At 42.2% G+C, this 26,939-nt stretch overlaps 1 protein-coding gene across 1 annotated transcript in view; it reads left to right on the forward strand.

Moving 5' to 3' along the window:
• SLCO2A1 (solute carrier organic anion transporter family member 2A1) overlaps nucleotides 1-26,939 on the forward strand; it is a 56,124-nt gene that overhangs the window by 20,790 nt on the left and 8,395 nt on the right. Inside the window, exons 2-9 of the mRNA XM_018555335.1 lie at nucleotides 10,107-10,244; nucleotides 12,249-12,411; nucleotides 14,890-15,117; nucleotides 15,199-15,297; nucleotides 15,930-16,063; nucleotides 20,279-20,357; nucleotides 25,445-25,609; nucleotides 26,534-26,720. Coding sequence (XP_018410837.1) covers nucleotides 10,107-10,244; nucleotides 12,249-12,411; nucleotides 14,890-15,117; nucleotides 15,199-15,297; nucleotides 15,930-16,063; nucleotides 20,279-20,357; nucleotides 25,445-25,609; nucleotides 26,534-26,720 — 1,193 coding nt within the window. The remainder of the gene's footprint in view (nucleotides 1-10,106; nucleotides 10,245-12,248; nucleotides 12,412-14,889; nucleotides 15,118-15,198; nucleotides 15,298-15,929; nucleotides 16,064-20,278; nucleotides 20,358-25,444; nucleotides 25,610-26,533; nucleotides 26,721-26,939) is intronic.

Genomic DNA, 26,939 nt, shown 5'->3' on the forward strand with positions numbered 1-26,939 from the left:
GCCAGCTGTACCCGCCCCCTCCACCATCCGTTCCGCCAGTCAGCGCTGGCAGATCGGAGCGGGGAGGGGGGAATCCAGCCCCTCCCCTGTCTCGACAAAGAGCCGTGACAGGATCGAGAAGTGAGCGAACGCCGGTATGTGTTCGCTCACTTCCCGATCTACTGAGCCGACCTGTGACAGTCTCATTGTCACAGGTCGGCTAGAACTATGAGGTGAGTGAAAAGCACTCACCTCATAGTTCTCCTTTAAGGCTCATTCAGACTGGTGGCTGCCGGCCAGAAACTGTGATTCCTTAGGAACTAGCTCATGCACACATTGTGTGCAAACGGCTTTGGCCAGGTGCTGCAAGGCCAGATATGTACCTTGACAAATCAATGGCAACCGCCACCAATCAGGTTCAAAGCAACAGACCTTTGAATGTTATCAGAGATGTAAGAAGCAGAGAGAGGGGAAGTTACATGGAGCAGGCTTGAGGAAGTGACCCTAGGAGATGCATTAGGCCTAATTGCACTGAATTACAAAGTATTTATATTAATGATACTGTTCATGCTGATCCACTCCCCCAGACACTGGCAATCCACCCTCCGTAACTAATTCCTGGCATAGAAAAATCCAAAAACAACTCAAATGCCCCTTATACTCACCAAAATCTGTGGTCATGGGACATTTTGTTTCTGAGTTTCATCTCTTCCTATATGTACAGGTGTAGGGGTCCATCTTCAGGTGCCTATGTCACTGCCTGCATGACATGGGCACTCCCTATTGACTATCCAATGGCAGGGCCCTCTTAGGATCCAGAAAATGAACTGAAGTGATGATGTCAGTGCAAGGGGACTGGCCAGTGCAAGCAGATCTGCAGCCATGGATTATAAATTTCCATTACCTGGAAATGGCACAAGCAAGAGACATGGACAGTATGCTTATGTGATTATGAAAGTGCTCTAAAGGGTATTTACTTTTTAAATGCTGAATGTATGAGAGGGTGGCAGGATGAAGGGGTGGGAGGTAGTTAGTGGGTTAAGTTTTGCATGGAGATGGATTTTAAAGGAAAACTAATAAACTTTCAGCCCACTATTTCTCTGGTTGCCTGAAAGTGGTCCTCAAACAACATCAACAGTCTGGTTTTAGCAAAGTAGCAATGTTTCTTGAGATGGCGATTTGTCAGTTGATTTACTTGATTGGAGTTCCTATTTTTAGGCTAATAAAAGAGCTGGGATAATTGTTTTTATGAGAAGCTGTCAAATCTCATTACATATAAGACATGAACACCAGCACACTTTCCCTGAAATTAAAGAACAGGTAATATGCCACCCATTATTTGACACCCCTTCATTACATGGTGCTGACTGACAGCACAGCTTAAATCAGTAAAAGGTTAAATTGCATCAAGGAGCTCAGCATTTTTACTTGATTCCGACCTACCTAACCAGGTATGACATGTTGAGGAGAAGAAATGGTTAAACTTCTACCTGGCTTGGCACCATCAGAAAAAGGCCCTTAGATTATAATGTTATAAGGTTTGGTGGCTCCCTAGGATGCAAATTTGTTATGTAGCTGTTCTGTGGTGTGAACAGTGCACAGTGCTCTGTTACCTAGCCGTACCATCTAACATTATTGGAACTTCACATTACATAACTATCGCTAATGACCACTGAACACATTCAAACGTATATAGTTCAATGATTATGTGCAAAATGTAGTAACTCATTGAAACTAATCATGATTTAGTCTTCATTGGTCTCATTGTTGTAAATTGAAACTGGACTGGTTGGTATGGGTTACTACACTATGCACATAGTAAGAGGCACTGGGATTTCAGTGTTTATTCCAAAAGCTCAAACACAGGAAAATCTTCAAACAAGCTCACCGTCTCTGGTAATGCAGCTCTCAAACACCCAGGCCTTCCTCAATGGGTACAAAGCAGCAACTCAAAGTATAGATGTATAAACAGTAAGGGTGCCAAACAGCAACATGAAAGAGTCCAAATTGCTTTTACTTGTTTGTATTACTGACACATAAATATTAAAAACGTTTCAAGGACTAGTGAACTCCCCCTTCATCAGTGTTTAAAAAAAATGGAATGGGAATTTGAATGTGCTCAAGGGTAACTATAACCAAATGGATCTATTGTTAGATCTGGTGACAAACCTCCTTTAGAATTGGAGTTCTAACAATGTAAATAGCAGAATTCCTGCTAAATACACTGTTAGAATTCCACTTCTAAGTCCGGTTTTACACACTATTTGGTTATAGTTACCCTTTAGTACATTCCCCGTACAAGTCTCCGTTGCCTTCCTCTAATCCCTAATTTAGGGGGAGCTTTGTAGCCCTTAAAACACATTGGCCGTTTTTATGTGACAGCAATATGAACAATTAAAGGCACTTTGGACGCCCATCTGTACATCTATAATTTTATATAATTACAGTACTTGCCGACATAAATTATTTATTTACTTATTACAGTTGTTTATATAAAGCTGACAATGTATGCAGCGCTTTACATAGAGCACATTCACATTAGTCCCTGCCCTCATACGGGGCCTATTTAGATAGTAGCCAACTAGCATGTCTTTGGAGTGAGAAATGAAACCTGTGTACCCAGAGGAAACCCACCAGAAATGCTAACCACTGCGCCACTGTGCTGCCCATATTAGACCCTCATTTTTACTGTAACTGGTACTGTTTTGGGATATATGATAATGATAATGGTTGTAACTGTTCTGAAATGGTCTTTTGTGGTACAGATTCTTATGCCAGGGCACAAACACCCTGGGTACCTCTACACAGGCACTCTGAGGGGAATTTTTCAAAACTGGAGCAGACCAAATCTGGAGCAGCTGTGCATGGCAACCAATCAGCTTCTCTTTCATTTTCAAAACTTAACTGAACAAACTGAAAAGATTAGCTGATTGGTTGCCATGGGCAACTGCTCCAGATTTTGTCTGCTCCAGTTTTGATAAATTCCCTCTGTATTTTAATACAAGGAAAGTTTCTATTGCTCTCTGCACAACCCTTTCACATTCTGGGGAGGGGGTGGGGGGGCAATGAAGTATAAGCATTAGAACTATAATCAGCATTCTTTCAACAAACTGAATCGTTCCCAGAAGGTAAAACAGTAATTATTGAATTTTTCACAGTCATAGTGTTTACACAGTATCATAGCACTAGACACCTGATATACTGTATGACTTAGTAGGTGAGGCCTTTTCAGCGCATTCTTAACAATGCTGAGAAATCAAAAACTATCATGGCACTACATTCTTCACCTCATTAGGTTTGTTTCAGGGCTAAACTGAAGTCTTACTTACGTTAAGCTGCATAACAAGTAAAGAACATTGTTTGCCCCCCGCTCCCTAAGCATCATCAGGAGTACTATGCAGGGGGTGTGTTGGACCACTGGAGATCCGGACTGCTGTGTTTTGTGTAAGAGCAGTGGTCAGACTCTCCAGTGTGCTGCTTACACAGGGCAAAGTTTATAGTACTAAACACAACACAATAATAAAACAAATATTCTGTAGCCTTTACTTGTTATGCAGCCTGCATCTTCATTCACTTCCCCAAAATCTACTATGTCAGAAAATAATAATTTAACATTGGTACGTACAATTAGGGTTGCCACCTGTTCAGGATTGATCCAGACAGTCCAGGTTTAAAAGGCTGTGTCCAGGTTACATAGCAGCTGAGACCCAGACACGACATGTCAGGCAGACAGGGGCATCCACAATTAAAGTAGGGGCTACTGGCTCCCAACTGAAAAATAGACTTGGCTGTGATATTTACATATGAATGGGTGGCACTATTTACATATAACTAAGCCTGGGAAGCATTCATAAAGTCCGCATAGCCCGTCTGAGAGCTCGCACAGCCCAACTGAGAGCCCGCATAGCCCACCTGGGAGCCTGCATAGCCCACCTGGGAGCCTTCAGAGTCCACCTAAATGCCCACACAGCTCACATGAGAATCCACGTAACCCACCTGAGAGTCCGCACAGCCCATCTGAGAGCCTGCAAAGTCCACCTGAGAGCCTGCAGAGTTCACCTGAGAGCCTGCACAGGCCTGGTGAGACCCTGGAGACATCAGGCTTCCACCCCGGAGCAACACAGAGTATGTAGCTCCATATAATTTTGTATTGCTGTATAATGTATTGCTGGGATTTGTAGTCCTCTATAGCCAATTTCCTTACTCCTCCCCCGACTGTCTCTCCTTGCTCTCTCTGCTGGCTGCTTTCCTTGCTATCTCTATATTCTCCCCCCCCCAAAAAAAACATTTTGCCGTGTACGACGCTAAAGTGTTCTGCTTTCACTTAAAGAAAAGGTGGCAACCCTACTTACAATTGATAATTTTTTATAATATAAGTGGAGTAAAATAGAAGAAGTGTAGAAAAGTATAATACTTAAGTATAAGTCCAGAAATGGAACACTTGGGAGCTTTATTAATGTGACAATATAAATAGGTTTTCACAAAATGTACTTCCTGTGGTTTTCCTACTAAACGTCAAGTTTGTTTTGCTTGAGCTGTGATTTCTCTCCTGTTCCCTGAGGTCCCTCACAGAAGAGATAAAACAATCGTGTCCTGGGAAGTCAAAAAGCTCCTAATGTTTCAAGGAAGACACTTTCTTTGATTTTCCTGACTCACTTCCTCATGCACTAGAATGGCTGGGGAACTTTCTGTCAATGCTACACAACACACAAGCACATAGGTCAGTATGGAGGGCAGTAACCTATAGCAAACATGAAACAAAAAGGAAGAGAGTAAGAAAAACATTTCCTAAGATCAGCAGCCCACAGGTGCCAGGTCCCATTAAATAGAAAAGAACATGTTACCTGAGGATTATGCGAAAGCATAAACCTAAAAAAAAGTTAATAAATAAGTATTCTGAGTGAATAGTAATTAATCTGTCTTCTATAGTGCCCATTCATACAAATGCACACACGTTACATGCATTGGTGCGCTGTTGTGCCATTCTTTGTAAATGGCGCCCCACTGCACCTCCAAAATGCATGTGCACAGCACAGGACAGTGAACGGAGTCCCATGCTTTGCACTGAAATAAAATGCAGCCTGCCCCATTTTCATGTGCATCTTAGCCTATTCATCAAACACCCCACAATGCAATTCACATGAAGGCACACGGCACTGTGGTAATATTGGGTCCTTGAGTGGTAGTTTTCTAGGATTTTTGCTGTTGTTGGTGTAGCGATGACCCCCGAAGGAGCTGCTGGAATATGCCCGGTTCGTTATCACTAGTATGTCTAAGGGTATGATCTTCAGCCATCCCATTAGCATTAACCGCCCTCTTCTAGTGCCCACAAAGCTGATGTCCACTCCAGTAATGCAATGCTGATAAACTTTTATTAAACGTCTTCACACTGGGGAGAGAGGTTATAGGGATCCTAGCCATCCAGGGTGTAACAGACATGGACTACAGACTCACAAGACCTGGTTAGCATTTCAGTATAAATCCACTTGTAATACAGTGGATGGTAACTGAAGTAGCAGATGAGCATAAATCCTCAGCAGGAGAGACACCAGCATGCCCCTTAAAGGAGAACTATGGGATGAGTGATTTCCACTCACCTACAACATCCAGGTAACTTCAAGAGCCATCCATTGTTCTGGTTCTCCTCCTCTGGCAGCAACACAGGCCTCCTCCATGTTGGAGGCACCAGGCAAACATTTCCCTCACACCAGAGGTACCGCACGTCACTGGTAGCCACATCACAGAAGATGATGGGGACTACAATACATTAGCAACATTAATTATGACCTTGACATGATTTGTTGTTACTCATTTATTGCAAATAACCCATTGCAGCCAGGCACAGTCAGTTAGTTAACTGTAGGCATATAGATCCAAAACAGAAATGCTGGTTGGCTTCTTTGGGCTACTATACTTTGCCTTATTAAAAGCCTACACAAGCTAATATGAGTGGGAAGAATTTTCTTGCCAGGTTTCTGTCTGTGGCCACATATGTGAGATTTTCCTCACTTCCTACTTCTGAGACACCAGGACAAGGAATATAGGAATTAGTTGTTACCAAGATAGGAAGGCAGAGACAGCAATGTATACATTATCAGAAGTTCTAACCCTTCCTCACTCTACTAAATATGGTGGTGATTTCTCTGGATCCCCGTTAGAGGCCCCAACCCTTCCCTACTCTATCCAAAGCAAAATTAGACTTTTGGCTGCAATTGTTCCTAAAATAAGCCCCTGATGATGTACAGTGCTAAAAAAACAAAGAGATGTAAATATATAAAAGTCCCATGAGGTTACCTAAAGGGAGGAAGGTTCTCACCCTGGATTGGGACATTTTTTTTACATATTGTACAGCTTATTTTTCCAGATAACAAAGAGATCACTATCGCTGGGAGCTCTCCGGCTTTCCCCTGTAGAACGCCAACTGATTAGTTTGATTACTGGATCTCCAAACCACCAACAGTGTCAATACATCTGTCAGCAAGTGGCTGAAGTTGTGAGATGGCGCTGGTGAAGCTGAGCTGAGAAACTGAGGATAGATAGTTCTTTGTAAATATATAGGGATGCAGAGCCTTAGTCACCATCAATCCATTACAAAGAGGTCTATTTATAAACAATTCACAGAGCCAATTGCCTTTATTCTGTGCGAACAAAAGCAAAAATGAATGTTCCTAGTACATTTTCTTTTCAGGTTGAAAATGTAATACAACTTAATGGCCACTAGAAGGAGGTGAGGAGCCCAGGAAATAAATACTTATTTCCTATGCTCTGTAGCTCCATCAAGTGGCTTTAATGCATACTCCTGTCCAACAATAGTCTTGGTTCTGATTACTTTGCACTGATGCCTCTTCCACCTACAGGTTGACAAAGCCCCTGCCTTCCTAATGCCAACAAGGTCAGCGACTCCAGGGCAATATTACAGTTTCTGTTCACTGTTTACCAATATTCCTTTATACAGTAAACTCCCCATTATCCGGCATTCAAGCAACTAGCACTCTCAAGCAACCGGCAAACAAAATTGGGGACATAATATGCCCTCGATTTTTTTAGTGGTTGCTTGATATAAAGGGGGGCACTAAACATTTTTGTTAGCAACTCAATTTATTTCGTTGCTAAGGAAATTCTCTGTTTACATCTTGCTGCTGGCCGGCGGCTATATTCTGCGGTCGGCAGCAGAATGTAAACAATGGGGAGCAATAGTGAGCCTGCTATTGGCTATTTTAAATTGCAACAGCCAATAGCAGGCTGGCTATTGCACCTTCCCACTGAGCAGAGAAATTAGTATTAACTCTCAAGCAACCAGAAACTACAGTTATCCAGCACCTACCAATCCCTGTGGGTGCTGGATAACTGGGAGTTTACTGTATTAATAATTCATGGTGAAACATGAGTAGAGTCAAAATGGAGGAGCCTTCTGAAAGTGCACCTAAGATTTGAAAACAAGCGCATAACAACACTGCAATCAGAGCCCCGGAATCCGGAGGGCCAGATCACTATGTACAGGGGTGGTAAATGAATATATTGGGAATATCCTTAACTGTTTTTCTGAAGAGTGCAGACAGAAGGCACAGAATAGAATGTGTGGAGGCTTGCTGCTGCTTTTGGTATGTAGTATGGAATGCATACCTAGCTATATGTTTACATATAGTTTATAATGGGCGCTTCAGTCTGGATTGCAGTTTTCCATATAAAACTATTGTGTGTTATAAGAGCAAATCAAACTAATATTTAAAGATAAACCCCAGACAAAAGAAAAAAATAAATCAAAGAAATTCTTACCATGGGAACAGCTTACCAAATCAAGGGAATCAAGGAATGCAGAAGATTCTTCCTGTAGAGAATGAATATTGAATATAAGCCATAAAGAGTGCAGAGAGGAGGAAGGGAGGTCTTTCTGCACAAACCGATATGCAAGGGGCTGCAGTTTTTATGAGAAGCCCTCTGAAAGCACTGCTCATTCTCACAACAGCCATAGAGCTTCCAGATCATCATCTGTTATCAATTATCATTAACAGTTCAATAAACTATTTTACTTCTTAAGGTGGCCATACACTCTACAACCATCGCAAGACTTTAGTCTTGCGATGGTTGTACAGGGATTAAAAAAACGTACGATCTGCCTATCTTGGACAGGCAGATCGCACTCTCGATCATCGCAAGCCCGCCCCCCTGAGGGGCGGGCTTCCGATGACCGCAATGCTGAACGGGCAGTGTGCGCGTGCGCACACCGGCCCGTTCGGCATTTGTCTTCCGAGCACCGTTCTAACCAGCCGAGAATCGTACGATTCCCGGCTGGTTTTCGAACATGCTGGTTCGACAGAAGACGTGCGACCGTACAGTAGAAACGGTCGCACGTCTCCGTTCACACTGCTCGATTATCGTACGAAAAACCGATCGCATACGATTATCGTACGATAATCGTGCAGTGTATGGGCACCTTTGTGAAGTGTAGACTGGTCCTTGCAGGCTCTCTCACCTTCTCTGCTCCAGCGTTGAAATGTCCGTCAGTGTCCTCATGTCCAATACACTGTATTAGACATGACGACTGACGGGTCATTAGACTGCCGGAGCAAAGAGCGAGAAGAGCCTGCGGGGACCAGTATATCAGCCGGACGGGTCAAAATTTTGGGTGAGTAATTCTTTTTTATTGTACACCCTATACCAAAACGTGCACGTAACCCTTGCAGTGTGGGGGTACCCATTGCAAGAGTTCATTTTGTTTCTTCTTTAAATATACAATTAAAAATATTTTGTTCTATTTCACTGATAAGAGAAATGCTGATTAAAAGAAATGCCTGTTGATCTTGCCAGAAATTTTGCAAGCTGATAACTTCCTGTGCTCTCTGCCTGTGACCATCATCAATTACAGAATCAGGCTCCTCTATGTTATGGACAATAGGAAAGGGGTGGGTTTCATAGGAGTCTATTTGACAAAGCTGCCAAAGGATCCAGCCGTAGCTTTGGCTGCTCCTTCGGCTAGCTTTGGTTGCAGGAGCCCTTCAGTTCAATCAAACTGAAGAGCTCCTGTACGGGCTATTCACTATAGCCTGTACAGCACCCAAAGGCAGATGAGCGGCTCAGCCGAGCCGAAGGCATTTGCTTTGGCTTGACTGAGTCAAAGTGTCAGCCGAAGCAGGGCGAACGGCTGGCTCCGCCCAGTTGAAAAGCAGATTAGCGTCCCCAAATGACCTGGGGACGCTGAACTGTCATTAAACAACCCATCCCCGCCCGTTTGTTATTTAATGGCCGGGACCTGCTAGAAGACTCTAGCAGGTGCTGGCCAATAGAAAACAGTTTTGCAGAGCTAGCTGTCACTGCTAGCCCCGCCCATTTGTTTTTTTTTTTCGTTTTTTTTTTTTTCAAGAAAAATCTTTATTTATATTTAAATTTTTTCAATTTATTCACATTCTAAAATTATTTTTTTCAACACTTTAAAAAAAAAAACTATTTTCATTTATATGCTATTCTGCGGAGTTATCGAGCAGAATAGCCGAGCAGTTTGGCGGCATTCGGCTATTCACTCACTGCCGTATGGCCCCTATGTGAATAACGGCGAACGGCAGCGAGTGAGCTTCCGGAGCTTCGACGATCCAGATGTCGAAGTCCTTCTGCGTGTTCGGCTGACTGAAGTGCAGCCGAAGGCAGCCGATGTATGGCTGATTTCAGCCGTACTGAGCCGTAGTGAATAGCTGAACGTTGTTCGGCTCACTTCACAGCGGTTATTCATTCGGCAGCTTTGTGAATAACCCCTATAGTCCGATCTTGTTTTTGTTGTCCTGACACAAAAGGCGACTGTGTGTTGTCATCCTAGGACTGGAATGTGTTGCTGGCAGAATCACTAGATGACAATAAAAGAAAAAAAAGGCTCAAAAAATAAATCTAATGCAGCCACCACATTTAAGAAATGATACGCTGGCAGTTTTTGAGTTTGGATACACTTTCATATTACTTTGTCAAAACTTAGACAAGTCATATGTAACTCAAAAAATATACTTATTAATAAAATCATTGGAAAAAGAATTACAATGTGAGTCTCACATTATTCCCATTGTACGGCCATAGAGATATAAACTGCTTTAAGCGGCTATTAGTGAGGACACTGACTGATAATATCTGTTTTTACCCCTTAGGTGTTTGTACTTTGCCATGCACTCCTCCAGCTCTCTCAGCTCCTGTACAGCGCATACTTCAAGAGCAGCCTAACTACAATCGAGAAGAGATTTGGTCTTTCAAGCTCCTCTTCTGGTCTCCTCTCCAGCATCCATGAGGTAAGTAGAAGATTCGGATCCTGTAGCAATAGCGCTTATTTATAAAAATTGGATGAGGGGACAAGTGAGGGGACTCTCCAAAGCTGCCAGTAAGGTGTGAGTGTTCATTTTCTAACATGCTCCAATAAAATTATAGCTTAAATCTAAATTAACAGGTGGGTTTGTACATCAGATATGTGGACTAGAATGAGCAGCAGAAAACAGCATTTGTGTTTACTATGAGTTAATAGAATAGAGCAGCCTCTCTCACGCAGGGCTTCATGGAACCATGCGGTTCCTCTAGAGGTTGCCAGGGCTTCCTTAAGCAAAAGACGATTTCTGCCTCCCCGATCAGTTTCTCCTGACACGAATAGTCTTTTCAGTTACCTGTGAAAGGGGGATTCTTCCTACTGACCACCAATGTAAGGAGCCTTCTTTCCACTGGCTATCACACTAACGTGCTGTAAGATGTAGATATGGAAATTATTAGCCGGATTTCCTGAGATCGTAAATTTTTTTAAGGGTTCCTCCATGCTAAAATGGTTAAGAAAGGCTGCAATAGAGAGTGGAAGTGCAGGAGGCTCCTAGTAACAGATAGCCATTTCTTCTTTTCCTTAAAGAGACCATATTGCCATACCATTCATTTAAACCAATCTCCCCATAAGATTATATTTGCGTTTGAAATAGTTTATGTTATTCATATGTTTTTTGCATGTTATTTACCTATATAGATAGCTAAAGGCCTATGTAGACCTCTATAAGGCCTGAGACTGCTGCTGGTTGCTGCCTGTGTAAACATCTTATAGACCTGCTACTGCTGCTGCTGGTTGCTGCTATCTTGGATGTGGCGTCAACAACCCCAGCTGACTCAAAGCTGCCAGTCAAGTGACACCCTAAAGTATTCTATACATGTTATTTACCTGTAGATAGCTAAAGGTCCATGTAGACATCTAAAAGCCCTGAGACTGTTGGTGGGAGCTGCCTGTGTAGACATCAAAAAGGCCTAGATGGCTGCTGGATGCTGCCATCTTGGATGTGAGGTTAACAGCCCCAACAGAATCAAAGCTGTCATTCAAGTGATAACCAAAAGTATTCCCCTTTGCCGCTTCCCTGGCAGCTACATTAAATGTTACGTAGAAGTGTGAATGAGGGGGTGGAGGAGCTGGGCAAGGCCAGAGAATAATTAGACATTTCCAGAAGAGGAAAAGGTTATGACATAGCAGGAGGGAAGGGGAACTGTGCCTGTGCCTGTGCAGGGGAATCCCCCCTTACCATAGTGGTCAACTTCGATATCAAGTTCAAAGGCACATTGCAAGTGAATTAAAAGTCATTTATGGAAAGAAAAACACTCCAAGGAAGAATTTAAAAATACTTGACTTTTCTGTGCTTTTACGTGTAATTTTTAAGTTGATGACAATGTCTCTTTAAAGTGAAACTTGACCGCGTGTAAAATTATTTTAAGGTAACAACAAATCTGACATGCAATGCAAGCATCAAGAAGTTATATTAGACTTCTAATACATCACTGTGTCTCTTTATTGACCCTTCAAACTTTGGTTGAGGCTCTATATGGAGAGTCATCTTCTGCCCAAGTCTAGATTATGCCCTACCCCTTCCTGGCACTAAGATCCACCCCTGGCATTTAAATACAAAATGCCAGAACTTCCACTACCCACATCAGGATGATCTGAGGTCAGGTCAGGTCCATTTTAAGACTCTCAATTGGTGGACTGTACAGGCCAGAGGTAGCTCTGCCTATAGAACACAGTAAATAGGCAGTATACCATACCATAGAGGTTACACAGTATATGGCAATACCATAGGGGTTACGTAGCAGGTGATAAACAATAGAAATATTTTGTCTGGACCTTCTGCCTGTGTCAGTTAGCATAACCCCAAGGGAAGAAAATGACAGCCTTTTCTGTCCAGACCAGCATATGCTTCTATCTGTAATCATGGCAATAAGCATTCTATAATCCTTCTGCTCTATTACTGACCTGATCTTTTTCCTCTGGCATTTTGCAGATCAGCAATGCTGTGCTTATAATCTTTGTCAGCTATTTTGGAAGTCGCATGCACCGTCCGCGTGTTATTGGTATTGGTGGCCTGTTGCTCGCCTTGGGGACATTCCTTCTGACAGTGCCACACTTCCTTTCTGAGAAATATCAGTACACATCACTGGAAAATGGTATGTTTGTGTTTGATAGACTGCTGAGCTTGTTAAGACCATATTATACTGTCCAGTGTCCACTAGAAGCTTGTAGGACAGGCTGTCCCTTTTCAGGTTTTAAAAAGCAGAAAAGCTTTTGGATTTATAGCTGTATAGATATTTTCAAAATATTTATTTTATGAGGTTACTTTTCAGAGCAAAATTTGACCACCTGTTACTGTTATCTTAAGAGTTAACCCAATCACTTCCTAACTTCTTTACCTAAACTATTCTTTACCATGTACCCTAACAATTAGCATAGCCCCTATTTACCTATGAAATGTGCCCTGAATATCCAAACTAAGCCTCATAGGCATTTTGGTGACAACCCCCCCCCCCCACTCTGAAAAGCCTTATGAGAGAGGAGGGCACCTGGTGCATACCATGTCCTACCGGATGAATGCCCCCTCCTCTCTCTGCTGGCAGCCATCTCACGCAATTTCATTACGTACATACATGGTAGCGTTACACATAGTGATGTCCCAGCAAGTGACACTTGGTGGCTGCTCCGGGTGACACCCAGCCTGGGGACACCTGTGCTAAGCCTAACATTTAATTCCTATTCTAGTTCTTACCAATTAACAGTATAGACTCTAAGGTATCACTAGAAATGAACACTTAAGGCTCGCTCACACCACACATAATGCGTTCCAGCCCGATTTGGTGTCGGAACACACTGGATCGCATCCCGGCTGGCTCCCTGCATTCAGGGGCGGGAGGGGTTGTGGTGTTGCATTCAAGTCAAGGGCACCGTAGCCACGCCCCCTGGCCGCAGTGCGGACTCCCGAACAGGTGGCACATCAATGCCTGTGTTCCGGTCTGGTGGATCAGAAAAAATGCCATTGACTTCAATGCACCTCAACTCCCCCTCCCTAATCTGGTGCAGCTGTGGGTTGCTCTATCCACACAGCCGTGTCCTCCATTCACAGGTCCTTTGACAGGATCCCAGATTGGAGGGCAGGGTTAGTATTCTGGGCCAATCAGTCTCTGCTATATGCACATGTGCTTACAAGGAACCCGCTGAAAGAGCAGAATGTTCACTAATATTCATATGTTTGCTACTGCTTCCTCATTGTCAAGTCACATGATGAGGGCAGATAGGTGGCCAAGATGTACTGCTGAACAGCAGTAGAGAAAAGCAAAGTCACCAACCTAGCTGTGTATGCTGGCTGGGCTATATAAATCGTAATACTGTAAAGACACATTTATCAATTGACAGGTAAAATACTTTGCATGTGTTTTAACTGTGTTTGGCTCTTTATCCTAAATTCTGTTTATTTAGGACTTATTTTTTTTAGCTTTAGATATAGTAGGGAAGGGTTATTTCCCCCTGTTGGGCTATTTTTTGCTGTCTGCGTCCTAGTAGGGAGATTTCGCCACACTTACTCCCTTGGAGACACAACAGGAAATGAATGAAAAATCTCCCCAAAGTGAGAAAAGTTCCTATCCTAGACAGTTGTCACCAGAGCATTGGAAGATTTACCCTCACCTCTTTCTCTCATGATAATGCTAAAATTTAGGATTTCTCCTCACTTTCCATCTCGGTGACACTGGTTACCAAGACACATTAAGGCCTGATTCACACAGCTAAGAGTCGGCCCGCACCGATCCATGCAGCGTGCACGACCGTATCGGGCCGTTCTCTGGAAGGACAGGTGCTGTGTGTGATTGTACGCACAACCTGTCCTTCCCTATGGAAGGACGCGGTCGTACGCTCACCCGAGCTACACATCCGTGCGGGTGTCCGTGCTCGGATGCAGACAAAATCCATCCTCTCTACGTACAAGTAGGGACACCCGCACCCGCACGGATGTGCAGCTCGGGTGAGCGTATGGCCGCGTCCTCCTATAGAGAAGAACAGGCTGCTGCATACAATCACATGCAGTACCTGTCCTTCCCGGGAACGGCCCAATACTGCTGTGCGTGCCGCATGGATTTGTACGGGCTGATTCTTAGCTGTGTGAATGAGGCCTAAGGGATGATTCTCCCCAAAGTGGGACACCATTTTATCCAAAACTGAATAAAAATAGTTTTGCCTTTACATACATCTTAACCTTAACCCTAATTTAGCTCCAAACACTAAACTGTTACCTGAACTATTACATAAATTATATGTGAATAAATAACTAACTCTGAAAGTATCAGTGCTTATCATAAAGTCATGCATAGAGATATACCAGTGCTGAAATCTCAGTGACAAAAACTCCTCCTTAGCTAACCAGTGATCTAACTGTTCTCATATCCTACAGGAACTCTTCCAAATATTCATTAATTGATCATTGCCACTGAATGCATCACATTACTGGCACCTAATGTCCATAGGCCTCTTGTGGCTCTTTGACTGTCAAATGGGATATAGAACCTAATGGAAAGTTCCTATCCATAATTTGTGTATAGAAGAACAGGATGCTTTACATTTTGCATATTTTTTATTGGGTTTTTTTTTTCTCTGGACAGGAAATTCCTCTTTTCAGGAGTTATGCACTGGAAAAAATCAGACATCATATTGTTCAAGAACCCAAGGCCAGAAATCTCCACAGACAAAAACCATGGAAGCCACCAGTATGTGGGCCATTATGGTTGTTGGACAACTCCTGGCCGGCATTGGCACTGTCCCCATCCAGCCATTCGGCATCTCCTACATAGACGATTTTGCTGAACCAAATAATTCCCCATTGTATATCGGTAAGGGACTTTAAACAAAGCCCAGAAATTTTTCATTTTACAAAATTTTTAATGTTAACATTTTATTTTATTTGCCTCCAGCCATTTTGTTTGCGGTGTCTGTGTTTGGTCCGGCTTTTGGTTATCTTCTGGGCTCCATGGTCTTGAGAATGTTTGTTGACGTTGGCAGAGTTAACCCTGGTAAGTAGAAATTAAAGTAAAGATTCAGTTGCTTGAATAACTGCTTTGAAGTTTTACTTATCAGAACATTCCATCCAGAACCCTTTTTCTTTTTTTCTAAGTACAAAGCTGTAAAACAACCTGCATTTCTTCTTTTCTTATAACTATGACTAGAGATGCAGATTTTCACATCAATGTAATTCTGTTAAAAACACTGCTTTTCTACTTAAATACTGGAACCTAGTATAGCTCAGAAGATGGTACAACTGGTTCTCAGAAGGTGCAATATTTCATTGAGTGTCAAGGGGTGATGACCAATTAATTGATGACTTCAAGGTAGAGCATGACAGACATTACAATGAAGGTTTATTAAAGTGTTCTGCCTTGGAAAGTTGTCTTCAAACACCCAGTTGTATGTTAGGTGAATCTACTATTTTTTAATTCACCCAAGTATTTAAAGGGAACACAGGTTTGCTGTAATAATGTAAGATTACTCCTTTGTTGAATACATTTTTGCACACCCAAATGTAGGAGCAGATTAATCATGTTTTGTAATTGTCTCATGAAAGAAGATGTTTCAGTAGTGCCAGGATCTGCCATTTTTTTTGTCTCCGTCTGCTGTCTACATCATCTATTGTTTTTTTGGTTTTCAGAGGATGTGGAAATAAACCCAGGTGATCCTCGGTGGATAGGGGCCTGGTGGTTAGGCCTTCTCATCGCCTGTGGATGTTTGGTGCTTACCTCCATCCCGTATTTCTTCTTTCCAAAACACATGCCAACAAGCCAGGTAAATAAACTCTGCAAAATCTTCAACCACGTGCATACGTTGAAGTTCCATTCCAGAAAAAAAAAAATGTTTTTCAAAATCTGCTTTCTAAATGCCAACTGTAAAATCCATGGTGTTTTCAGTTAACCAGAGCTTGTCAAACTTAAAGGAACAGTCTATCCAAAACAGACCTTTACGTTTTCTGGTAGATGCTGGAGAGGTAAACCACCTAGCAGGACACTTACAGGAGAACTATGGGGTTAGAGCTTTTCCCCATAGTTCTCCTTAGGGTAACGGGAGGACACAAACTAGCGTCCTCCCGTCACCCTCAGCTCAGTAAATCGCGAGCTATAGCTCGCTCTATACTGAGACGCCGCAGCTGAAGCGGATCCCAACAATTATGTCTGGATCCGCCCAGCTGCGTGAGTGATAGCTGGCTCTACCTATCTAGAGGCAGAGCCAGCTGTACCCGCCCCCTGCCCCGTCCGTTCCGCCAGTCAGCGCTGGAGGATCGGAGCGGGGAGGGGGAATCCAGCCCCTCCCCTGTCACGGCAGAGAGCCGTGACAGGATCGGGAAGTGAGCGAACGCCGGTATGTGTTCGCTCACTTCCCGATCTACTGAGCCGACCTGTGACAGTCTCATTGTCACAGGTCGGCTAGAACTATGAGGTGAGTGAAAAGCACTCGCCTCATAGTTCTCCTTTAAAGTGGAACCCCCAGTCAAACTTTTTTTACATTTTGGATAGAAAGGAAAAGGCTTCGCACCTCTGGGGGTTTTATTTTATTGCTGGCAGTGTCATGATTTGGATAAATATGTTTCTGGGCTGCCTACCTAAACAAATAGTAAGTAGAAGGGGCCCCATTAGTGGGGCTGTTGAAGAGCTTTAAACATAGAAAATCCATGTGCATGTGAAGATAACACATATCCATCATTTTATTATTAAAGAAGAACTCTTGGAAAAAACACTACCCCCACACTGCATGGGTTTAGAGCTTGTTTTCTCTTAGGTGATAAAATAAAAAAAGTTATACTTACCCGAACCTCACAGCTTTCTAGCTTTTACAGTGCTCCCTCCAGAATGTGTCCTCCTACGCTGCAGGAAATGAATGTCCCTCAGTGTGCTCACATTCTATACAATGTGCATTGGACGCGATGACTCACGGGACCTTAGGCTGCTGGAGCGGAGTCGAAGAGGCACTGGAAGGACAGGTCTAAGAGTCACCTAGCACCTAGGCGAAAACTAGCATTTAACCCTTGCAGTATGGGGTTAGCCCCACTTCAAGGGTTAAGAAAAGTTTTTTCTGGCGTTCTTCTTTAAGGTTTGTAGAGATTGCTTTTCACACTGACCCTGTATTCCCTGTGACATATCGAGTCAGGAAGAGGTGACATCAGACGTACAGGAGTAGACTTCAGAATTTCTGTCGCAAATCACAGATTCTCTTTGCAGGCTGTGCAGTAAGGAGAATTAGTTTAGCTGTCTTAATAGTGTATATTTACTTCTACTCGTGCTTTATGTTTTTATTACTACACCACCTCTTTCTGCACTTGCTTCCTGTGGTAATGGAAGGGAAAAGGAGTGGGGTATATCACTTAGGGCCCCCATGATCTGAAGAAACACCCCTCATCCTCATTAGCACGTTTAAATAACAGAGGATCACAAGGATTTCTGATTTTTTTTTTTACTGACTGACAATTACTGGAAAGAAAAGTCTCAGACCTTTTTTTTACTTGTTGTTTTGCACTGTTTTAATTAGTGTGGCTTTTTGGTTAATGTTTACATTTTATTGTATTATAGTATAGGAGATTTTATTGTAGAGCTGTAGCTACTGGTTTTTGTGATCTAATGAGCTCCTCTGGGCTAAAATTGCACTTGCTTATTCACACCAAATTGCATAATTATTGGTTGCGGCACCAAGAATAGAAACCTGCAAATCCTGGTTTCCATCTATATTATTAAGCAGCTTTATACTGGTGCCTTACAATAGCCCACAGTATCGTGGGATTTTAGACTGCTCCTGACTGCTGTGAAACCCAAAGCAGATTGTGAGCTTCCCTATTGAATGCTGCATTGCCTGACTAAAAGGCATCTTCAATGTCACAAGGTTTTCACAATTGCCGGACACAGACGTAAATATCTTTTTATGGAGGCACCCTGCTACATACAGATGACCATAAAAAAATGTTCCGATGTCACTAATTGGCAGCGGTATCTCCACCATACTAGGCCCTTAGAGCAGTGGGGGTCGATTTGGGAGGCGATCTCCAGGTGCTCTCGAAACATCACCACCCAGGAGGCGGCCTATAAGGTGCTCTCCAGGTGGTACCTCATGCCCTCTCACCTCTGTCACCTCCACCCGACCTACTCTAACACCTGCTTCAGAGGATGCCAGGCCATAGGGGATGTTATGCACATCTGGTGGACGTGCCCATTTGTGGCCAGATTCTGGACTAAGATCTACAGGCTCTTCTACTCCATCTTCAACATATCATTGCCGAAGGACCCCTGGCAAGCCCTACTCCATGTTAAAATCCCACAACTCACGCGGCCCCAATGGCAACTGGCCAACTACATATTTTTAGCGGCTAAGCAGACTATAGCTCATTTTTGGAAGAAACAGGCCATTCCATATCTTGAATTTCAACAACGTATACAAGGATTCTTTGTTAACGAACATCTCTCTAGCATACTATTGGACACGAGTCAGAGATTCCATACCAATGTCTTACATTTCCAAAAAACCTACTAAAAACATATTGAAGAGAAAAAAAGTGTTCCGAACATGAGCAGACACCACTGCTATCAGTCTTGGTGAAATAATATTGATTGTCCGGGAAAATCCATCCAGTTGATCAATCTCATCTCCTTTCCAAGGCGGTCAGCCAGGGTATGAGCCCACAGACATAAGGTCCACTTCCAACCTGATCTCAATGATCATCCTATGTCTATGGGTATTTTAAATATAAACTGATTTAGAGAAAAATGCTTGCTGATTTGTTCTATGTTTTTATCCTTGAATTCATCCCCTGTATCTTACTACCTTGTCTCTTGTGGCTTTTCAAATGAAGCCATTTAACACTGTCCCAATGTCCATGCTGCCTTTCTCTGTATTTATAGGTTTTCACTTGCGGTAGATTCTTCTGTATTCAAAATTTGCAAGAGTGTTGGAAGCTGGGTCCCCCTCTGCAACATATGGGGTCTACGCAGCTCAAAAATGTGAATGGACCCTCCATGCTGGTTTCCTCTGCTTCTGAATCGGCCTTAATCAGAGCCTACAAAAGATTGCATCCTCACCTTGAGGATGAGAAGGAGGCTATAGAGTGCAATTCAAGTCACATAGGGCTGTATTACCTCAAAGAAGCAATGTAAAAGCCTAATGAATTTGGCGGGAGAGAGTTATAGAATACTCCTTTTATTATAGAGTTATTTGTTGTTTTTACCCTTTGAGTTGGTCTTGTAAACAGTTCTTTATCCTTAATAGCTGTTTTTACATAGAGTTACAAATGATACTTTAATGCACCATTTGTTTTACCCTTATATAAATAGAATTATGAATTCTGCATGATGCAATGTTATTAGTACAAGAGAGTTATACAAATACTGTTGCAAGGGCATTCATAAAACAACAATCATAAGATTATGTGTGAATTTAACACATTTAATGTCCTGTACTAGCCTTCCAAGTGTAGACATTTAAAGTCCTAAAACTGCTGCTGGGCGCCATCTTTGAGGTGACGCCTTCAGCCCCAGCAGACTCTGAGTTGTTACTTAAATGGTACTTTATGGCAGGGGCAGGGGTTCGGGGTGTAACCTTGGCACTCCATTTGTGTTGAAACTACAAATTCCTTCATGCCTTTTCTCTGGGAGTCATGCCTGTGGCTGTCAGTTTTGCAATGCCTCATTGGACAACGGCTCTATAATAATCTCCTTCATTGCTCTCCCTTCAGGGACATATAACGTTATGTAGATGAGGGGTGGAGAGCTGGGTCAGCACAGAGAGTAATAATACAGTACCAAAAGAGGAGAAGGGTATGGTGTTGAGGCTGTGCTCGAAAATTGATACTTCCTGAAGCAGTCAACTTTCCTATCAAGTTCAGAGGCACACTGCAAGCGAAGAAAAAATTGCTCATGGAAAGGAAAAGTGCTAGAATTTTTTTACGTTGGTGACAGGGTCTCTTGAAATGTTTGAAAATATGTGTGTTATGCTCACAAAGCTATTTCTTGTTTTGTGTTCTAGGAGTCAACAGAGAAGAACGTTCTGAGAAAGATGCCGGATGCTACTAGCGAGGAAGGCTCTCTGTCCGTCTTTATAAAAAGTAAGGAAACAGCACCACAGGGGCACCCAAGTCAGTCATATCACAGGAAGGGCTGAGCAAAACCGATTCCTCAAGAGCGTAAAAATAATACTGACATTTCCAATTGCTTACACTGCATTTTTTTCCTGAATTACGGTACATTATTCTGTTCCAAATGATACCAGAAACCTTATGACAGCTAATGTGACAATGATCACAGGCTGGAGCTCCTTCTGTTCTGGAGATTGACACTGACATTACTGAAATCTTTTGAATTAGACTGCCAGACAGGGTGGTCCTTAATTGAAAAGCACATTAAGTACATCATCAAAGCTTGTTGTTGTCATTTACATTTAGATGTTTGCAATCTCACCCTGAATGCCTTAAAACTGAAAAGAAAAGGTACATATGATGTACCATGTTGTAGATAGTTACACATGATATATACAGTACATGGAATACCTTTTTCTCATTCTGAGCCACACATAAATGTTGGTGGCCATAGCGTACACAGAACATTCATTATTTTGCCTTTAGGCTGATGATGTAGCTGTTAATAAACCTCACTGATCATTATGGTGCCTCTCAATAACAAACAATGAAGATGGGCATAGATTTATATACCTTATCTCCACTCTTGGCTTCCCCTCAAAGTTTAATTTCCTCTGCATGTTGTGGCCAGATGGCTCCTGCGCAGTGATATCTCTTCTGCCATTAATTTGATAATCTAGCAGTGGACAAACTTCACTGATACTTATGGTATCCCTCACTCACAAACAATGAAGATAGGTATAGGATTATATACCTTTTGCCCATCCTTAGCTTCCCCTCAATGTTTAATTGGCTACATATGTTGGTGGCCATGCACAGTGGTATCTCTTCTCCCTTCAGTTTAATAATTTAGCAGTGAAGAAACTTCACTGACCCTTCACCAATTCACAAACAATGATGATGGGTATAGGTTTATATACCTTTTTCCCACTCTTAGTTTCCCCTCAGTGTTTCATTTTCAATACATGTTGGTAGCCATATGGCTCATGCACAGTGGTACCTCTTCTGCCGTCATTTTGATAATCTAGCAGTGAATAAACTTCATCGATCCTCATGGTATCCCTCACTCACAAAAAATGAAGATGGGCATAGGTTTATATACTTTTTCCTCACCTTTATCTTCACCACAGTATTTCAGTTCTCACATGTTAGTGGCCAGATGGCCCATGCAGAGTAGCATTTTCTCTATCTTTAATCTGATAATGCAGTAGGGAATACACTTCACTGATCAAAATGGCATCCCTTACTCACAAACAGTGGATGAATATTTGTAGTCTGTTCTGGTGACTTTTATAGCTTTGGAGTGGGACAGAGCTGGGCCCAGAATTGGGTAGTGGTGAAGGGACAACAATATCAAGTGGGTCCCTTGTGTGTAATTCACCTTAGATTTCCATCATATGTAAATTATTTATAAATGACACTCTACAGTGTGCTAGTTGTGGCTCATTTTGTTGTTTGAAAATGTAAGGACAGCAATACAAAATAATGTTGATATTCTGGTGGAGGAGTAACTGAAAGGCATTCTGGGATTCAGCACCGAATGTGTATAGCACCCAAGAGGCTCTCTGGGGTTGTCTTCACATTCAACTTGAACGCCAGCCAAAATTTATATTTAGTTTTGGCTAGAGTGATAACAAGGACACAGACACCAATAAAGTCCTGTCAGAGGTGCTAAGCGTTCAAATCTAAACAAAAAAGTTTGGACTGAAGTTCCTCAACACACTATTAATAATAGTAGCAGTCAGCAAGTGATTACTTTTTTTATGAAGAAGCCACAGGGCCTTGGTACATAATCTGGACACACTCCAGTATACTACAACATTGCTTTCCTCTACATCAGCCTTTCTCAAGCAGGGTGCCGTGCCGTGGCACACTGGGATGTCTTCTGGCTTTGTCAGGGGTGACTTCAAATTTTTGCTAAAGAGGATTTTCTCACATGAAGGTCAGTCTTCTGATGCAAAAGGGAGGACTGTGATATGAATAGGGTCTTCTGATATAAAAGGGGACTCCTGCTGTGAAGGGGGTTCTTCTGTTATGAAAGGGGGACTCATTTGTTTTGTTGTTTGTTGCCTGGGGTCCCCTTAAAAATGCATACCAGAGCCCTCTCCAGGATAAAGGTTTGGTATATGTTGTTTTTTACATTTTTCTATTTCCCTATTCTTACATTTTAATGTGAATATGTTCATATTTTTTAAAACTTTTTTTTTTTTACACTTAATTGATTGCTATCACATAGGGAGCTAAAAATCCCCCTATGTGATAGCCAAAAAAAACAATGACAGGTCCTCTTTCTGGAGACATCAGGGGACCCCTAATGTAATCTGGGGACCCCAAAGAAGCTGATGAAGCAGAGATTTGCATCACCAGCTTCTTCTCTGGCTATAGCAGCCAGAGAAATGACAGCTGAAGGCAGAAATAATTTAATACACATCGCTTCCACCTTTAGAGAGAGAAGTAGGAGAGATTAGTGGGGAATGCTGATCTCTCCTCCTTCTCAGTACAGAGAGCTGCTGTGCCGGTATACTCGGTCCCAGGCACCGCAGGGTGGGCAGCGGTGCCCGGGATAACCAGCAGCTGCAGCAGAGGGGGGGGGACACGGCAGCAGGGAGGGGGGCAGCACTGTGTATCGGCTAGGGGGCGCACAAGCAGAAAAAAAATCACGTAAATGTACGTCCGCCCGCTGGGAATGTACCGCCCCGTTAAACTGGGGGTGCCTTAAGATTTTTTCAGCGTTTTAAAAGGTGCTGCAACTGAAAACGTTGAAGGTGCTACAACTGAAAAAAAAAATCACATAAATGTACGTCCACCCGCTGGGAATGTACCGCCCCGTTAAACTGGGGGTGCCTTAAAGTGACATTAAACCCTGAGATTTTTTTAACATAAACCAATACTGTAATGTGTGCCTTACTGTAATCCATGGTTGTTTCCCTTCTCTTTGCTGCTCTTCCTTTTAAATCCTCATGTCTTCTCATGCTTGGGGAGAACTTCCCTTTGCAGCTGAGTGCCTCTTCCTGTAGTGCTGGCTCAGGTTACAAGCCTATACAAACTAATACACAGACACCGTGTATCCATTCCTGAGACAAGGCAGTCTGCTGCAAAACACACATTACAGTATTGGTTTATGTTAAAAAATCTGAGGGTTTAATGTCACTTTAAGATTTTTTCAGAGTGTTAAAAGGTGCTGCAACTGAAAAAGGTTAAGAAACACTGTTTTACATTATACATTGTAAACCTTTTAACATACTTTTTTCCTACACAAAGTTCCAGTAGAATGTATGCAGTAGCTGTAGTTACCAAATTAGCATCAGTGGACCAATGTCTAGGGCAAAGGGGGAAAAACCAAACCTCCAAATGTACGGATTGTGATCATTTTCATATTTTGTTTCCATCATCTCATTACCTCTGAACCATTGTGGATAAATTCAATAAGAGAATGGTGAGGGGAAAGGGGGACCCTTTAAAGATTAGGAAACGTGAAACCATCTCTCTATTCTTTTTTTGGAGATCATACAGTTGAACTACATTCCTGTATATAAAGTAGACCCCATGCTGACTACAAAAGCACATTGTCATAATAACATTACTGATCCTTTAATCTTACCGGGATCAATCATGTAGCAACTAGCATTAGATGGCTTGCAGGAAGTGTTTCAAGTCAGGTATTTGTGCAGGTAATGGTGTTAGTGGGTTTCTAAGATACCTACCCAGTAAAGGTAAAGTGTTGGCACAGATGACTTTACAGGGTGTGAAAGAGATTAGTAGCACAGGCAGAGATTTCATGTTTGACCACAAACTATCGATGTGTACTAACAATTTACACAACATCATGTTGAGTGGATTGTTTCCAAAGCACACTTGATTCTCTACTAGTCTCCAGCACAACCGTTTGGGAAAATCAACAAGAAAGATTTTGGCAAGAGAATTCCTCCTGTTTTCTATTGCCAGTTTGGCGTAAGCGGTAAAAATGTGCTGACAGACATCCAGCATCATTTGGTTACATAGCGAAGACACGTTCTTTTTTTTTTTAAATCTCTGTTCAACAAAATAATCATTTCAAGCTGAACTTTTATCTAATGAGTCACTGATAAATCCAAGTGAATTATTTCATTCATTGTAAAGAAGACATACAGTTTCACCCTATGTCTGTGTCTTATTTTTATAATAATGTAATACAGGTTCCAGGTATTTTACGCAGACTATATTAAACTTAACACAAGTAAATACTTTATAAAAAAATGCAAAGCTGTTACTGTAAATATAAATTTATATGCATATACTTCTTCCTAGCATACCTCCGAAAGTTCTTAGATGAGAAAGAAGGACACCTTTTAGTAGCAAGTATATATACAAAGGACTCAACTCTGCCACGTCCTCAACTTAGAGAATCCAGGATAAAAAACATGCTAAAAATGATTGGCTAAACCCACAAATTCTTTTTGTACCACTGCTTGACCTTTATTCCGGGTTTTCGAAATAGCAAATCCAATAATAAAGAGGTAGGATGAGAGATCAAGGGGGTGATTTATAAACCATTTGCATAGTGAACACCTATGCGAATTACATTTTGGCCACTAGATGAAGCTGAAGAGCATAAGAAATTCCTGGCTTCTCAGCTCCACCTAGTGACCATAATGTGCTGGAAATCTCGTTTGCATAGCTGTTCGCTATGCGAGCAGTTGACAAATCACCCCCTATCTATACATCAGACCAAAAAGGGGGACAACTGAGGAGGAAAGAGGGACAGAGGAATTTAGTTTGAAAAGAGGGTTAGCTCTTCCAAAAGGGACAGTTAGGCGCAATGTCCTAGTGTAATGATTATCACAAAGGGCGGGCAGCATAGTCCAAGGGTCCTGTGTCAGGCTGGCCATTACTCACTTTGACAGCCTCTTCTTTCAGAGCATGCTCAATGTAAACACTGCTCTAATCCTGTGCTGGCCAGGTAAAAATCTATATGGAAAATCTGTCAGCATATTTTCCCAGTTATTTTTACAGATACAAGGTGTGTTTCTGTTGCTTATAAATTAATTTTTTTTAAATTGATTTTTGTGTACTTTCAGAGTTTCCACGATACTTTGCTCGTCTGCTCATGAATCCACTCTTCCTGATCCTGGTATTGTCTCAGTGCAGCTTTTCCTCAGTCATTGCTGCTCTGTCTACCTTCCTCAACAAGTTCTTAGAGAAGCAGTATGGATCCAGCACCTCATATTCCAATTTCCTCATCGGTCAGTGCTTTCTCCTCTATGAGGTTTCTCTTGTTCATAGCTGTAGATGCATGCACAGTTGGAAGCATTGTAGCTGTGTTTGTCTCCTACATAATCCAAAGAAAGACTTTATTTCAGAGTTCAGACCATTTGATAAATTAGTTTCAACTGGTTTACAACTTGGAGATTTCATTTAGAATTATCCTTTATGTTTGTCTGGAAGATGGTACAAAAAGGATAGGTGGTAAATAACCTCTGCACCAAATACATCTATGCACAGTAACTTTACACAAGATTGGTATCGCAGTTTATTGGACAGCTCTACCGACAGAAGATATTTTTACAATTGGATGGGATTTGTTGGGTTGAATCACTCACTGTATTCATGTATTTCTCCAGTGGTGAGATTTCATCACATAATTGTGTGCCCCTACCCCTATAAAAACCATATTCTCTCACCTGCAGCAGTAATTGTCTGTATTACATTATGGAATATCCATCAGGACATTTTTCACCATAATTTGATTTTGTAATATTTGCAGTTGTTGGGTGGAACATTTCATCAGAGTTGCCAAAGGGGTATAAGATTCAATTTGGCATCAACCATACAAAACGATCAGTTTCACGTTGAATTAGCCTTTAATTGATGCCATTAGCCTGTTTAACCCTTTCGCTGCCAAGGACGTATGGCATACGGACCTACAAAAGTGCTTCCAGACCCTTTCACTGACTTCAGTTTACATACTCTGTCACCACTAGAACAATCCTGACAGATTAATAAAATGCTACATCATCTTAGTTGCTTCTTCTGCACCCCAGCATTGTTATTACCATACAGCAAATACTCTGCTACTATGAGCCAATCACCCCTGACTGTTCTTTCTATTGACCTATAGTAGACAGACCACAAGTGTAATCTATATTTAATGTATCCTGTGTATGTAGGTGCTGTGAATCTACCAGCTGCTGCTCTGGGGATGTTGATTGGAGGAATCATCATGAAGAAGTTCTGTATTTCAGTTAAAGTGATTCCCCGCTTTGCTACGTCCGTCCTTCTTTTCTCTGTCCTGCTCTGCGTGCCACTGTTCTTCATGGGCTGCTCAACACAAGAGCTTGGTGGAAGCACTGTAAGGTATAAGAAGTTTTTTTCTTTTGCTTGCTATCTAATACAATGGAACTGGAAAGAGATAGAAGTAAAAAGATGAAGCAAAATCAAAGCAGACACCCACCATATCCTCCTGGTATCACTGATTTTCTGAAACCCTTGAAGGACCAGGAAGAAAAGTACCTTAAAGCAATCTCTCGCCAACAAATGGTGCCTGGAATTGCAACAATTGCAAAGATAGGGATG

The sequence above is a fragment of the Nanorana parkeri genome, unplaced genomic scaffold (genome assembly GCF_000935625.1).
Source record: "Nanorana parkeri isolate BGI_ZX_2015 unplaced genomic scaffold, ASM93562v1 scaffold192, whole genome shotgun sequence".
Lineage (NCBI taxonomy): Eukaryota > Metazoa > Chordata > Amphibia > Anura > Dicroglossidae > Nanorana > Nanorana parkeri.